Here is a 15,441-nt window from a genome sequence, read left to right on the forward strand (position 1 = left end):
TATAGTACAACTTCGGTGTCCTGGTGATGTACAATAGTGAGCTATCAACTAGTTGTCATATCGGGTTTGATTTCAGGTGATCCATCCAACTAATAATAACCATACTATAGTAACCCCGCCAGTAAATAATTGCAACAGTCACTACTAGTATTGATAGTTTAGGGATCATTCATTTTCATTGTAATACTCTAACAGTCCCTAGGGGAAGGTTGCTAAAAAGTGTTATCCAAAGACTATTGGCATATATAGTACAAGAAATATGGATCATCCTCCTAGTAAGTAGTAGCAAAAGAAGAAACAAAAAAGGCATGCATTTTATCCTAATGCATATTTCATCGAAAATAAAAAGATTTTAAAAAACTCATAAACCTGCAAGACTAAAAAATCTTTAAATATAAAATCCTACCCAAAAACTGAAAAGTAAATCCCCTACTTTTTATAAATAAATACAATTCAAAGTTTATTTTTTTCCTCTTTTTTTTTTGTGATTCTCTATTAAAATTTAATCAAAGCTTTTGTATAAGCATGGTGTGCATAAGTTGCTATGTTAATTGCCTAATCCAATCACATTTTTAAGTAAAATCAAGGGAAAAGGTCTATGTATTATTTTCACACTATCACCTAATTAATAATATTTTCATAACGATGAAAATATCCTTAATAATAATAATAAAAAAGGTAAAAAACAAAACCAAGGTGTGGAAATTTAAAATTTTATATTTATTTATTAGAATATTTGTGTCTTATTAAAAAAAATTAATGGTAAATTTTTTTTTTTGTCTTTTTGCTGACATTAATGGAGATATTGTCAATTTTTTGATAGTTTAAAAAGGACGTTATTCCAATTGAAAGTTTTGGAAAAATATTGTCAATCGAGGGAGATATGTAGACTTTTTCCTTAAAAATTAAAATCAACTATAGTTATTATTTTTGTCTTGATGGAAAATTAAGAAATCTTGTTTTGTAGTGATTTTTTTAATTTGAATAATAATAAAAAATAATTAATGTGATATAAAAAAAAAAAATGCTGGAAAGTTAAATTTTTTAAGGAATAGTTTAAAGCAGGTGATTTCTTTTGCCAAACAAGGCCCATATAAGAGTTAGACGTTGAAACAAAAACTTAAAAACTTCCGCGCCAAATAAAAACCCCAAAATTCCCGCCCAATTCACTAAACCTTCATTACACACAAACAACGCCAGCGTCGGACAAACCACCACCCCCACCATGTCGACCACCACCACCGCCACCACCACCACTTCTGCAATAAGCGACGCCGATATCGTGCGTTTAGCCCAGCACCACGCCCAAAGCAGCTCACCCCTCCCCTCCTACCTGCTATCCCCTGAGTCGCACCCCACCCTCCTCTCCTTCCTCCGCTCTCGCGCCTCTTCCTCCTCTCCTTCGCTCGCCGTCTCCGAGTACACTCTCTCACTCCTCTCCCTCATCTCGCTCTCCCCCAATATTCCATCACTCTCCTCCCTCCTCTCCTCTCTCCTCTCCTCCTACACCCACCTCTTCACCTCCCTTCTCATCCCCCACGATCCTAATTCGCTCAGGACCCTCCAATTCTTCTCCTCACTCCTCCACCACGTCGATCCCACCTCTTGCGCCCACGTAATTGACTCGATTCTGTCATATTTGCCTCAAATCATTGATTCTGATGATACCCAGATCCTCGATCTCCTTCCGAGGTGTCTAGATTTAGTTCGTGGCTCAGAGGAGGAGACAGTGCGAGGTGGGGATTACGTTCACCAGATGTTTGATCGAATGCTTGACTGTAATTGGTCGAAGGGGTTGTTGATGAAGATGGTCTCGCTCGTGAGGGAGTTTTCGTTTATTGATAAGGTGAGGAGGAGAGAGTTCTTGGACAAAGCGTTTGTGGGAATGAAGCGCATGGACTTGCAGGACCTGCCTTCGCTTGTGTACCAGTTGTTGGTGTTGGCGTCCAAGGGGTTTAGCAAGAGGGAGGTGATAAAAGGGATTGTGGAGTTTTTTGGGTCGACAGTGGGGTCAAAGGTGAGCTCGATAATTAGGCAAGTGGAAGGGACCGTGTTGCTCCATCTGAATTTTGCGGTGAAGCAGGACCCGTCTTTGGGGCAGGAGGTAATGGGGCTTTTGAAGTCAGATTTCCGTGCCTTTAATCATTTCACGGTTGCTGTATTGTTGTCGGTTGCGAGGGTTCGGAGGTTTGGTGAGAGTTCAATGGGGATTTTGAAGACTGTTGTGCTTACAGCCTATCGAGATTACAAGTTTGCCAAGTAAGGTTTGAAGGTCCTTTAACAACTTGCAGTAGGTTTAGTTTCATTTTCAATGTGTTTTCTATGGGATTTGAATTGAGTTGAACGTGTTTTGGATAGTCACTCATAACAAGTTCAATTGTTGTTCCCAAGTCATAAGTGCACTTTATGATTTCGATTATAGAGAATGAGTTTATTTTGGTCATAATCGTTACATTTTGCAGTGTTAGCTTTAAATGAAAATGAATTGCTGTTAGCTGCGGTATGTGTTCGTGTGGCAAAACTACCATTTGGGACTTTCATCTTGGACTTAAGAGCTAGTGCTTTGGTGGTTGTGTATTTCACTGATGTAGAGGACTAATGGCCTCAACATCTTATGATAGACATTTCTGTATGGTACAGTAGAAAATTCACATTCAGTTAATTGGGCTAGTGTCCAAACACCACCAATATTTTGTTGTGAAGCAGAATTAAGCAATTACATTTCACAGCATGTAATCTTTTGTTTCTTATTATTACTTAATAACTTTCTATGTCTTGCAGAGACTGTAAATGGCTGTCAGATGCTTTGAAGGAAGAATATCTGGAGAATGTCAAATTAGTAGAGAAGGCTGTGTTAAGAGCTGTAATTTCCTTTTCCCTCATATTGATTATTTGGGCGAAATTGTGCCTTCGCATTTATGTACACCTAAAGCAAGATGATTGAGCTATAAAATGTTTACTCTTTCGCTGAACTTTAGGTCAATGAAAGCAGCTATGGAAGAGAGCATATTGTGCCTAGCATTCTGAAGTTTGGTTTTGTGTTGCTTGAGTCAGTGGAAGAGGAAAGCAGTAAACAGCTGTGGAGTTCTAATGGTCTGCTGGGCATTGAGGACCTTGGTGTTCAGATGCTGAAAACTTTATTTGAGGTCCATGATATGGCAAGAAATGAGGTTGGTTTGACTAGTGTTGGGTAGCAATAATGCCGCTCTGCTTACTTGGGCGGTTCTTAGAACATGTTTTGTGGTGCGATTTTGAAAGCCATAAAATGCTTTACCTTCCCATATTAGACATTAATTAGTTTTCAGATGAGATGATCAAACGTCTGATCCATCAAATGGTATCAGAACCAGGGTCATGGGTTCAAGTTGTGGGAGTGTCATGTTGAGGGAGGGATTGTTGGGGTGCAACAATGACGCTCTGCTCACTTGGGTGACTCTTAGAACATGCTTTGCTGGATGCGATTTTCAATGTCATAGAAGGCTTTGGCTCTCCTCACTGGACACCAATTAGTTTTTAGATGAGATGTTTGAAGGTCCGATCCAATAGACTAGCGTAGTATTACTTTAATCTAGGATAATGTTGGTTGATTTAGTGAATGTGTTGCAGGTTATTGAGCAATGCAAATTTCACATACTCTCTTTGAAGCCTGAGCAGAGCATGCCACTCATAAGGTAACTGCATTTACGTTAAATGTTAACTCTTAGTTTGATTTGTGTTAATCAGTCACATAATTGTAATTTCATGTGCAGACTGCTTGGTGATCTGATTCGGACTTATCTTTACCCCATGTTGGAACATGTTTCCCACCTGAAGGAATTGTTGGATTATTTCACTTTCATGCATGGCAAAGTTGCTGCTTCTCTTGTTAATACTCTATTGCCTCTCGTCAAATTCAGCCGCGATCTTCAGGTATTGTCTTCCATGTTTGATAAGTAAAAAAAACATAGTTATACTTGTCATAGGAAGTCATTTTTGTCAAGATTCTCTCAAATAGAATAGAGAACGGAGTAACTAGAAGATTCCTATAATCCACCTCTTCTATAGGGTACATCGGTTCTTTGCGCATGCGTGTTTTAAGTATACCAACATATATAAATTTTCTTTCAGAAATTCAACCAAAATTTAGAGTCAAGAATATGTATTGGGCTTCCTATCCAATGACATATGGTCCCTTTCAATCAATTTTTATTTGAGAAATTATGTTTAATCCTCTTAAAGTATAAAGTATTTTTGTATACTTGTATTCAATGATGCAGGATTACACTATTTTGGTCATGCGTAAGGCCATGTTTAGGAGAGAAGAAACAGTTCGTATTGCGGCAACTACGGGTGTTATTGATCTTATTTTGGCAGAAAAGCAGTCTAAGAGAGATGGCTCATTTTCTTTTCAAGAGTCATCTAGCCAAGCCAGCTGTAGCCAGCAAGCTGAGATACCCTGTGGCTTGGTGCAAGGTCTCTTTGAAGAGCTGAGTGGTTTGCTGCAGAGATGTCTTTATCAGCAGGTTTTATGCTTTTTCATCTTTTCCCTTCTTAAATAGTGATTTGTTCTTTTCGTTTTCCTTTAAACTATATTTCTTATTACAGTTGGATTGCTGTATACAGGCAAAGGTCAAAGAAGTAATGTATCATGGCCTTGTAAAGCTTGTTTTGATGGAACCATCGAGTGCAGGTGCTGTCTTTGATTTTCTGCTGCCTCACTTCCTTTGTTTTTTCAGGGGGGTATGTACCAGTTGGATCTTGTTATCTTTCTTTTGAAGGTCAATACCTGTACTTTAATTGAATACTTGACAGTTTATCAAAACGTGAATGTTAAGTTACTGTATTCCACACCACATTAAAGCACTGTGTTAGCAGGATGCAGAAGTTCAACTTGAAATTACAAGTTGCGTTAAAGCAGAGAGTGGCAAAGTCTTAATTGAAGAGCCTTTAGATTGTCTCCTTTCTTGTGTCTCTTGGATTCTACTTCTTCAGCCACATGGCAAAACTGATCGAGTTTCTGATTCTTCATGGGCATGTTTGGGTTTCTCCCTTTCACAAGAGAATGAGGTATTGTTATCAGTAGCAAAAGAATAATACAACCATGAAACCAGTGATTACATTTGACTGTCTCTTAATTTCACAAAACTACTGCAGGTAGGAAGGAATTTGTCTGGTGAGTCATTCTCCAGTGCTTTCTTGAAGATCCGGAAGTTTCTTAGAAATCAAAACTTAGAAGGTTTGTAGGTTTTCCACACAACTGTCTTTTTCCCAGAACATATCTTGCAAGAGTGTCAATTTCTTTTTTCCTTTTGTCTTTATTTAAGAAAACTCCAGGGTTTTTTTATTTGTTTCCATTCTTTGTCAGATCAGGCATTGTTGGTCAAGCTCTGGATGCTGGCTCTGAACCTCTTGGAGAAGAGAAAAGGAAATGCTTTTCTTCAATATTATCAGGAATAATCGAAGTGGTGTTGAATACCATTGGTACTGAGTTGGAAAAAGGAACAGAAATAAAGAAGGCGGATCTTGAAAAGGAGATCATCGAGTTGGCTGACCTTCATGATTCATTGGATAAGGATACATGTATATCAAGACAGAGTACTGGCGTCAGAAGAGGGAATTTACGAACCACTCCTCATGATACACCCAATGTTATGGATTCAGGCCACCCAAAATTGACTCATGGACAAATTCCATATTTGGCATCTTCAAGTATGTACTATCTATTGCAAACAACACTAAAACTATGCAGTATTGACTGTTCTAAGAGTGTTGGGGCTTCTCAGAATCATAGCCAGTCATCCTTGGGCAACTCATCAAAATACTGCCCTAAGGTTATATCTTTGGTCTTGAATGCCTGCCTTCGTCATTTAAAGTCTTTTCCCGTTATGAGAAAAGATGATCCGTTGAAGACTTTGATCTATGGGAACATCAAAATGCTTGGGCCCCAGTTGCTGAAATTGATTTTTTTGCTTAAGTCTGTGCCGAAGTTTGTGACAGATCAAAAGAAAAAAGAAGCCAAGGGGAAAAAAGATGTTGAGGATCGGAGGGAGCATCTCCATCTAGCCTTAATCTGCCTGAAGGAACTGATAGTGGTTAGCTCATGGAGCGCAAACCTGACTGGTTTGCTTGAAGACATGGCGTCTGTTTACACTCTGGAGTGTCCTGTTTCAGATGATGAATGTGAAGCAGCTGCTAGGATTGATGATCAACATATAAGAAGCAAAGAATTGTTTATAACGAAAACCTTGAAACCATTGTTCTCTGAGCTTCTTGCCCTCTCATTTTTTGCTGAAGTTGAGGTAAATGCTCTTTTACCTTCCTCTTTTCAACTATATGCACAGTTTTAACAAACTTTTGCTGGTTTGCTGTCGTGCTGGTATATATCTATTTATAAGCACAAAATCATTTAAAGCATTACATTGTTCTCAGATTATCTGTGAAATGATATTGATGGTTGGGGACAAACTGCCGTGCAAGTGGAGGAACATTCATGGAGCTTGGGCTGTTCGTGTCTGCAAAAGCAATGGCATAACGAACTCCAAAGTTGTGAAAAGCATTGTTATGCTTGCTATCTCTTTAAGCTCGCCTCCGAACAATTTGATATTAGCTCAAGAAATGGCTGTGGAGCTGTTAAAAGTCACTGGATCGGAGATGGTTGACCCCATAGAGAAGTCTGAATCATACCCCCTCATAAACCATTCAACAAGTGCTGCAATAAGTTCTTGTATACTGCAGTTGATTGAAGCAATGCTTGTTGATATGGATTGGGCGACAAAAAAACTGAAGAATTTGTCTTGGGTCAATCAAACAAGCGCTCATCTTAATGAAAATGGGGAAAATTCTCCTGGATTAGCATTTGAGGAAAATCTATACTCAATGGCTGAAGAGGTGATGAAAGTATTATCATTCTTTGTTCTGATGACCATCAAGGGTATGTATGCAGTTTCCTCTAATAAATGAATAAAATCTCGTTTTTTGTTTGTTTTTCTTATTTGGGTAATTGAATCAAATCTCTGTTACTCCGAATTTATGCGTTTTGCTATCATATGCAGACACTCAAGCAGAGCACTTGCTCAAATTGGCTGCAAGGTTTTACAAGCATTTGGCTCAGATGTCAAAGCTGAGAATTGCTCCTAAAGGTTGGAAGCAGCTTTTCCCTAGCCTCAAATTTCAGAAGCTTGTGGAACTAACTTGCAAGCAGCTCACGGTTCCTGTGTATAACTTTGTGATGCTGGTGCAAAAGGTACTGTCTGGATCGTTTGAAAAGTTTTCATTGCACTCTCCCTCCAGCATCAACTGCAGTAGTATTTCTGTGGGTGTCGTTTAAATTTTTTGCTTGTTAATGGGTTGCCGTTATACTTGCAGAGACAACAAGAAAATGCTAATAGTAGTAAAGTGGTCATCAAAAAAATTAAGAGGGAGAACAGATGCATCCCTGATCTGATCTTTCAGATAGAAGATTGCGAGAAGTATCTCATCCAGCTTAGCAAGGCGAGCAAAGTGAATCTATTGAGGCATGCAAAACGCAGCACTTCTCGGGATTTCAAAATTTTAGACCCCAAGAACATGGCCGGGGAAGAAGAAGAAGATGCTCCAAACCATGGTGATCCCACTGCAGTTGAAAATGAGGATTCTGAAGACAATGAAGGAAATGGGTCGGAGAAGATATTATCACCTGAACTCGGTAGTCGTTTGGCTGCAGAGGATTCAGGGTCTGATGATGGTGAAGATGGAGATGCTCTTCCCAGTGCCAAAAGGGTGAAGAGGGGTAGAGTAGTGCAGGAATCTGACAATGAAGAAGCATAGGAAAAACTGAGGGGGGTTAATAATATACGTCTTATTCTTATACAAGGAATTCGAAATAGTTGTATACAATGTACGTCGTGTTTGTAATGAAGTGGAGATATGAAAGAAGTAGAAAGAAAAAAATTGGTATCCAAATCCACAAAATGTTAGCACCGGCCCGTGGATAAGCTCGAACTGTCTAAATTGGCGGTTGGAAAGCTTAAAATTTATTTGGATAAACAAGTTTTAGGTGAATTCTCTGACGTTATTTATTTAAATTACTAGCAATTTGAGCGGATAATAACTTGGAGTATGAGAAACCCAGTGGTGGTGCATGTTGATTGGTTTGAAGAGTAGACAACTTAACGTAACGTGAGGAATGAGCAAGGCGTGTGCTGTTTCCTCGAAAAAGAATCTGCCTCACCAATTTGATATATTTTTATAACGGAAGAATGGTTTGAAGTTAGGAGACAGATCCCTCTCAAACACCGAAAGTTAATGATGTTTCTATTTCTATTTCTATAAATGAATAGATAAAGTTGATGTTTCAACCGAAGTCGTTGTCTAACCTCCTTGTCCTCTCATATCCCAAAAAAAAAAAAGAAAAAGAGAATAAATTCATGTGCCCTCCATTATTTAAAAAAGCAACAGGGAATTGTTACTAAACCCATCAAATGCTGGATTAGGTAGAGGTAAAGGTCCATCTTTTTTTTTTTTTAATATATTATTATTATTATTTTTTTGGGTTTTTGACCAGGGGTGAAAAGCGGAACAGAACAGAAACGACGGCGTTCTGTGTCATTTGCGAAAAGTACCGACAAGTCATTTCAAACTTTAGAACCAAACAGAAAAGAAAAGAAAAGAAAAGAAAAAAGGACTATTATATGATATGAATAACAATGTTGGGACGTGGCAATATGAAACATTTACCACCGTAAATTTTTGAAATTGTGGATTTATATATGAGAGTACAGTGGTATGTGGTAAAAGCGCTGGTGATAAGAGTCGGTTGACTCGGTTCCCTGTTGAAAGTTGAAACACACAGTACAGTAAAAAAAAACTCACTCTCCCTTAAATATCGAAAACAAGGAGACAAGGACCGAGAAAGCCAAGCACCGGAGAGGAAGTGAAAATGAGCGACGACGCCAAGAGGAGCATCGCGGGAGGTCTCACGGTGAAGCCGCCGATCTCCGACGACCGGAAGCCTTCGTCGGCGGCCGCCACCACCACCCCTCCATCCGCAAAGCGCATCATCATCAAGAGCGCCGACATGCTTCCGGAGATACAGAAGGAGGCCGTCGACACCGCCATCGCCGTCAGCCCCTCTTCTCTCTCTCTCTCTCTCTCTCTCTCTCTCTTACACACACATACACACACACGCACGCACACATTCTCCTGGTGCTTTTTCGTCTGTGGATTTTGGTTATTTTGGAAATTGAGTGTGTGTGAATGGGTTGTATTAGGCGTTTGAGAAGCACAGTGTGGAGAAGGACGTCGCGGAGAACATAAAGAAGGAGTTCGACAGGCGGCATGGTGCCACCTGGCACTGCATCGTCGGTCGTAACTTTGGTAAGCCCCGTCTCTCTCTCTCTCTCTCTCTCTCTCTCTCTCCATATTGGACACTTTCCGCTTCTGGGTTTCGGTTCAGATTTGCTTTTATATCTGATTGTTTTTTGTTGTATATGGAATGGTGTTTGTGGGTTTAAGTTTGTATGGGATTTTTGGGTTCTTTGGTGTTGCCAGCGATGGGATAGATCTAGGCTTAAGTTATGGATTGCTGGGAATGTGGTGATGTGTTTATGTATATAGTGGTCGATCTTGAAGCGAAGCAAGAGTTTATTTTGTTGACTTATATGTGGGGTTTTCCCTCTTTTAGTTTAAATCTAGGCAGATTGGTCTTATTATGTACTTTCGTTTTGTGCTTCCAGTAATAAGGTAAGAGGGTATTGCAGATTGTCTTTCTCTGTGAAAGGCAGCACCTGAGTTCATGCTTAGTTCTGAGCTGACATTTGATGGACTTGGTTTCACCCAAAAAAACAATTAATGGTTAATAAATCATCTGCAACGAACAATAGTAGAGGCTCTAAACCCATTTGATCTAAGCTTTACCTGACTCTTAGGCCTTTACCCAATCAATTGGCTGGACCCTGCAGTGGTTGTTGTTAGTGTTCTAGTATAACAGAAAGTGAGTTTGGATCTTGATACAGTTTCTGTGGTGATATGGAAACCTTTAAAATTTGATAAAACATGTAAAGCAAATCAAATGTATTCATAATGCTTGAAACGTACAGACGTGGAGGGGCTTGCATCATATTTTTTTGCTCAAACTTGATCACAATCATATTCCATAAAGGAAGGGAAAAATGAGATTATGCATGCATGTCATTGGTTGATGCATGGGGTTGGATTTAAGTTAGTTCACCAAGAATAGCTTAAGTATTGATACTTGCAGTCCAAGCCTATACACAGGTTGGTTTTGTGATACACTACCAGGCAATGGGTAACTCATCATGCTGTAATTCTTTTGTGGTATGTCTGCTTATGTGTCACTGTATATTATTTTTCCAGTTCTACGCACGGCGCAGATTATAATGTTATGCATATGCATTGCAATGTGTTTAGGCATGACAAAGAGGGATATGCCAAGTCCTGTGAGTGAGTAGCTCTAAGTTAATAAAAAATTTGGGCCATTCCATAATACTCTGTAGTTTATATATGCTTGTTCTAAAACTTGCATTGGCATGGATGGTGATTTGAAATCTGTGTGAGTTAAATCTCAAGTTTTGTTTCTTTAACAGATAGCAAAGGAATTAGGTCTCACCAGTCGCAATTTTATGAGTGTAAAATTTGGATTATCCTTTGGAAAGATCTGATTGATGGGATACTTTCCGAATGTTGAATATGGATTTACCAGAATCTTTTTAACATCCAAAGCCCTTCTATGTAAAAAACAAATAATATTTTAATGTGTTGGTTTAAAGTGATACTTAGCTATCAAATATGAATTGATATTTTGGCTATTTGGATTACTTTGTCTTCTAATAACGCGGAAGAAGTTTAATGTTAATCATTACTCATTATTTGCCATGACATTTAGAAACCAAGCAATATGGAAATTTAATATCAATCATTGCTCATATTTGCCATTGCATTTAGAAACCAAGCAATATGTTTGCTTTTGCCTGGGGAGATTTTAAAGGCTATGGTGGTATTATGAGCAATCTTGGGAACATCAAACATGATGTAAAATACAGTGGCTTCAGGCCAGGGTTGGCCGTTATATGCTATTTATGTAACCTGCATTTTGTTTGAATCATATAATTTTAGAACGAGGTTTCATCAGGATTTCCTCTCAAACGGGTCATATCTGCTCAAATTTGTTCATCTGAGATCCTGATTTTTACTTTGAAGTACTGTTATGTATGCTTGCTTATTGCAAATTTGACTTGAAATCAATAAGATTGGTCTAACTGGGGAATTAACCAGAAACTTTGTATTTTTCTGTTCTTTGTTTTTAAAAAATAATTTTTTACTCAATTTGGGGCAGACTGGCCACCACAGGACATGGATGCTGACCCTCATGCTTTTCACATATATAAATAAATATTCTCTGCCACCTTTTCAATTGAAACAATGCTTCCTTTAGTCTCGGTTACATTGTCAGCTCGTCAAGTTTACTTATAGAGCATGAGGCATCTTGCTTGTTCAAAATTGCCTTGTAAGTTTCCGGCAGTCTCAATGAGCAATTCTGTCAGTCATAATACTAACCTCTAGGTACAAGCGATGACATAGTTGCTTCAGAAATGTTCCCAGGCTAAGTTTTGGTTGACAGTTACTAAGAGAGCCATGACCCTTAATTTTCAATGCAGTTGATGTGTGGGATACTATATGTGACAGACAAATGCTTTGATTTGCTTCCTTGAGTGACAATGGCTTTCCAGCTCCTGACATTTATAGACTTCCAAAAGCAAATGTGCCTGTGTGTATTCATTCTTCATGCTTCAAGACAATATTGTTTTCCTTAAACTTAATGTAGATGGTTAAATCAAATAAATAGAAAATTTGCCTTTACTTGTTACCAGTGTGATATTCTGTTGGATATTTATTAAACCTGAGCTACAGATTCTTATTCTTAAATGAAGTCATGTTAACAAATTTACTTGTTTTCTTTGCAGGTTCATATGTTACTCATGAAACAAATCACTTCATTTATTTCTATTTGGACCAGAAAGCTGTTTTGCTATTCAAATCTGGCTGAGTATCATTGTGTCGTTTGACAAAGATGGTGAGGACGAAAATGACGAGTCTCCGATTAAGACTCTAGAAGCTGTATGTATTAATTGAAAACCCGCTGGCATGCAAACCTTTCCAGGACATTATTGTGCGTAAATTGTATATCTAGTTTCACTTGAGTTTGCGTCAAACTTTAGGTATCAGATGTGGTCTTTTAATACATAGTTTCGCCTTTTAATTCCCATGTGTTATGATGTTTTATTGAACTTAGACTAGTGACAATTTGATATCCCTGGGAAGCTAAAATGAAATGGGGTCCCAAATGCTTTATATAAAGCTTGGAAGTATTATCTGTTCTAGTCCTGCTTGGATGAATAGCCTGACTTCTTTCCACCTTTGCTGGTTATAGTTGTTGTAAAGATCAATTACTCCAGGAACACTGATAATAGTTGAAGCTACTGCAGCTGGATTTGTGGTTTATTGTCATGGAAAGTATACATGGGGTCATATGCGTTGCAACTTAGTTGGCTTGTGGCTATGGCTTTTCAATCTTTTGCTGAGAAGGATGCTTTGGGAACTTAACACTAGAACTGGTTATGTTTTTGGTTGCCTGAGCTAATTGGAATGTCATTTTTGTCTTCCAAGTCTTCAAACAATAGTTGAAAAACCATAGAGCTGGCTTTGGAGTTTGGACCCCTAGGTATCATGTGGCAAAAATTTAGCTAGAAAACTGTTTAGTTTATAGCTAGCCACTTTTCTAAACCACCTCACAACAAGCTCTCTAAATTTCTCTCTTACTCCATTTAATTAATTTTTGTAGTCTTTATTTTTTTATTCTCATGGTAGTTGGAAGGTTTATTCTTGTGGTAATCTATTCCTTTCACTCCTAGTAATGATTTTTCCTTTTAGTGGAAGTTAAGTTTTGCGTTATAATTCATTAGTTATAGATAGGAGAATATTACTCACGATGTACATAAATCACATAATTTATTTTCATCTCCACAAAACAAATTTGCTTAAAAGGAAGCAAAAGCTTTAACTAGTAAAAGGGTAAGCCTCCGCAGGCCAAAAGCATTAGCCTCCTTCAAGCTGACATTAGTTTCCAATTGGTTGAATTCAGGGTAAAATATAGAAAAGCTAAAATAAAAGACTCAGAAACCCAAGCTCTACAGAAGGAAAGCCATGAATTAAACTTAGACGTCACAAAAGCAAAAGGTAACAAAGAGGACTAAGATAAACACGTTACAGTTCAACTCCGTCAAACTCCGTAGGGTTGGGTTGACGAGAAATCAGAGAAAGTAATAATAAAAGTAAAAGCACTTATGACTCAACGAAGAAAGAAAGAATCAACTCAGTTGACTGTAGTCTGTAGTACATATTTGGCTGTAGTGTACAAAGTGTTGAGCTTCAAAATTATTTTCCTTTCTAATCAATAGAGATTTCTGAGAAACCAAACACAACCCAATAGCAGTAACAACTCAAAAAACAAATTCTACAATCTATGGAACAACCGCATCAGCGAAATTAACAAGTTCAAGGACAGAATGAAATAATAATAATAAAATAAAATAAAATTTGTATCAAATATGGCTATTACGAACCTTCCAAGGTTGAGAAATCACGAAGGGAATGTTGGTCATTAAAGTCACAGCGGAACAAAAATGACATTACCTTGCCTTACCACCGTAACGGTTGATGACCTCCGCTGTCGACTATAAGAGCAGGGGCTGTCGTGGAACAAAATGCAGTGACATCGGCTGTTCGAAATGGACGTGGGAGAGAGAGGGAGTTCGCGAAGAAGGAATATAAAATGGTAAACAAAGAATTGGCGAAGCAAACTCAGCTCGCTAGAGGTAGCGAGTAGGACCGACAAACGCTAAATTCTTTGTAGCACAAGCGATCAAGTTTATTAGAGATGGATATTTTAAGGGGGCTACCTAGATTTTGGCGAAAAAATTATTTTAGTTAGTCCACTAAGGACTTGTTTGAGATTGCGTTTGAGGGGCCTAAAAATGTTTTTAACACTCAAGAAGTTTATTTGAAAAAAGGTATATTTGTTTGGTAAAAAAATTAAAAACACTTTTAAGGGTTTAAAAAGCTTAAAAATAGCAAAAACGTACTTTTGACAAAAGCTTAAAAATAAAGCTTTTGCTCAAAAGCTCTATTTTTCAAACGCAATCTCAGCTGCTTTTTGGACCTTTAAAAGTTCTTTTAATTTTTTTACCAAACAAATATATATTTTTCAGATAGACTTTTTGAGTGTTAAAATACTTTTAAATTTTTTAAATTCAATCCCAAACAAGCCTTAAGATTGCTCTAAAAAGAAAGGTATTCTTTGGTGCAAAGTGACAAAAATGCATTTTGACATTATGAATACATTCTCCACCTCTCAAATTGAATGAAAATGTATTTTTATCTTACAAGTCAAACAAGTGCCTCTCTGTCTCTTTCCAATAATGTAATATGGAGTATAAAAGACAAGTAAGTGGCATAATGATAAACCTACCTATTCCGATTACTATGCCCTAGGGTTCCATCTCTCTCTACCTTGTACTGCTCTTTCTAGGGTTCCATCAGCTTTCATAGCTGCATGGCAAAGTGTAAATTCTCTGGTCCTAATTCCTGATCCCCAGTATTATATGCTTTGAACCAATATTTCATGCCATGTGGGTGATTTTTACATAAGAGAATTCACATCAATTAGTTGCCCAAATTGCTAGCGATTTGAACGGTTATTAAAAGAGAGTCTATATGAGACTTATCTATCAGTATAGGTGGCCGAATAACTCAAAATTTATTTAGGCATGTAGATTCTATAGAAACTATCTTACACAGTTTGAGTAGCTAATTGTTGTGGATCTCAATCAAATTTTCACTTGAAAGATGTTGTGCTTGTTAAATCCTCATTTTGCCTTTATTGGCGTCAGATGTTGGATCGCCATACTTCTTTGTTTGCACTCTCCAATTTGTTCCTTTAATTTCCAAGTTCTACTCGATGCATAGCATAAATTAAGCAAATGAGTAACTGTAAAAATTGTTCAAACAATACTTTTCCCTTTTACTTAAATGATAATCGATCTAACTCAAACTTACAATCATATGAGTGAGTGATAGAGAAATATCACCATCAATAAGGAATATGTTCCTACCAAAGCACCATCTCTTGATTCCAAGATCACAAGAATAGCATAAAAGCATAGGATGAGGTGATTCAAAGGGTAATATGGTATCATTTTCGATAATCAAATGAGGTGGCCGAACAACCTATTTGACCATGGAATGATTCGGCCACCCTTAATGACCGATTTGAGAGCGGCCGGCCACCCCAACACCGGCTTAACCCACCATCACCATGTCTTATTTGTTGTACGAACTGTCATGATTTGGGTGCTCATTTTAAATGAATGGTCAAAAAAATAAATGTATCATTGCATTGCTGTCGCA

General features: G+C 37.9%; 2 protein-coding genes across 2 annotated transcripts; both read left to right on the forward strand.

The window, feature by feature from the left end:
* Nucleotides 1-1,225: 1,225 nt before the first annotated feature.
* Nucleotides 1,226-8,008, forward strand: LOC132189055 (fanconi anemia group I-like protein). Its single transcript, XM_059603542.2, has 13 exons — nucleotides 1,226-2,259; nucleotides 2,782-2,863; nucleotides 2,979-3,170; nucleotides 3,607-3,671; nucleotides 3,750-3,909; nucleotides 4,257-4,502; nucleotides 4,603-4,719; nucleotides 4,855-5,046; nucleotides 5,134-5,215; nucleotides 5,350-6,278; nucleotides 6,409-6,910; nucleotides 7,032-7,222; nucleotides 7,345-8,008. The coding sequence occupies exons 1-13, from the start codon at nucleotides 1,226-1,228 to the stop codon at nucleotides 7,783-7,785; spliced, it is 4,233 nt and encodes a 1,410-aa protein (XP_059459525.2). The 3' UTR covers nucleotides 7,786-8,008.
* An 815-nt stretch (nucleotides 8,009-8,823) lies between these two features.
* On the forward strand, nucleotides 8,824-12,356 carry LOC132186646 (Dynein light chain type 1 family protein). The gene is made up of 3 exons (XM_059600634.2): nucleotides 8,824-9,079; nucleotides 9,228-9,333; nucleotides 11,940-12,356. Exons 1-3 carry the CDS (start codon nucleotides 8,897-8,899, stop codon nucleotides 12,020-12,022), a joined length of 372 nt encoding a protein of 123 aa, XP_059456617.1. The 5' UTR covers nucleotides 8,824-8,896; the 3' UTR covers nucleotides 12,023-12,356.
* Nucleotides 12,357-15,441: the final 3,085 nt, after the last annotated feature.

This window comes from Corylus avellana, chromosome 2 (assembly GCF_965113065.1).
Source record: "Corylus avellana chromosome 2, dhCorAvel1.hap1.2, whole genome shotgun sequence".
In the NCBI taxonomy this organism is placed as follows: Eukaryota; Viridiplantae; Streptophyta; class Magnoliopsida; order Fagales; family Betulaceae; genus Corylus; species Corylus avellana.

What these genes read in the sequence shown, in the direction of transcription:
- LOC132189055 (XM_059603542.2), top strand. Translation starts at nt 1,226, where the DNA reads ATGTCGACCACCACCACCGCCACCACCACCACTTCTGCAATAAGCGAC. An exon ending in CAGAGCATGCCACTCATAAG is followed by an intron (nt 3,672 to 3,749) that starts GTAACTGCATTT and finishes TTTCATGTGCAG; the next exon opens with ACTGCTTGGTGATCTGATTC. An exon ending in TAGAAATCAAAACTTAGAAG is followed by an intron (nt 5,216 to 5,349) that starts GTTTGTAGGTTT and finishes TTGTCAGATCAG; the next exon opens with GCATTGTTGGTCAAGCTCTG.
- LOC132186646 (XM_059600634.2), top strand. Translation starts at nt 8,897, where the DNA reads ATGAGCGACGACGCCAAGAGGAGCATCGCGGGAGGTCTCACGGTGAAG. An exon ending in CCGTCGACACCGCCATCGCC is followed by an intron (nt 9,080 to 9,227) that starts GTCAGCCCCTCT and finishes GGGTTGTATTAG; the next exon opens with GCGTTTGAGAAGCACAGTGT. An exon ending in CATCGTCGGTCGTAACTTTG is followed by an intron (nt 9,334 to 11,939) that starts GTAAGCCCCGTC and finishes TTTTCTTTGCAG; the next exon opens with GTTCATATGTTACTCATGAA.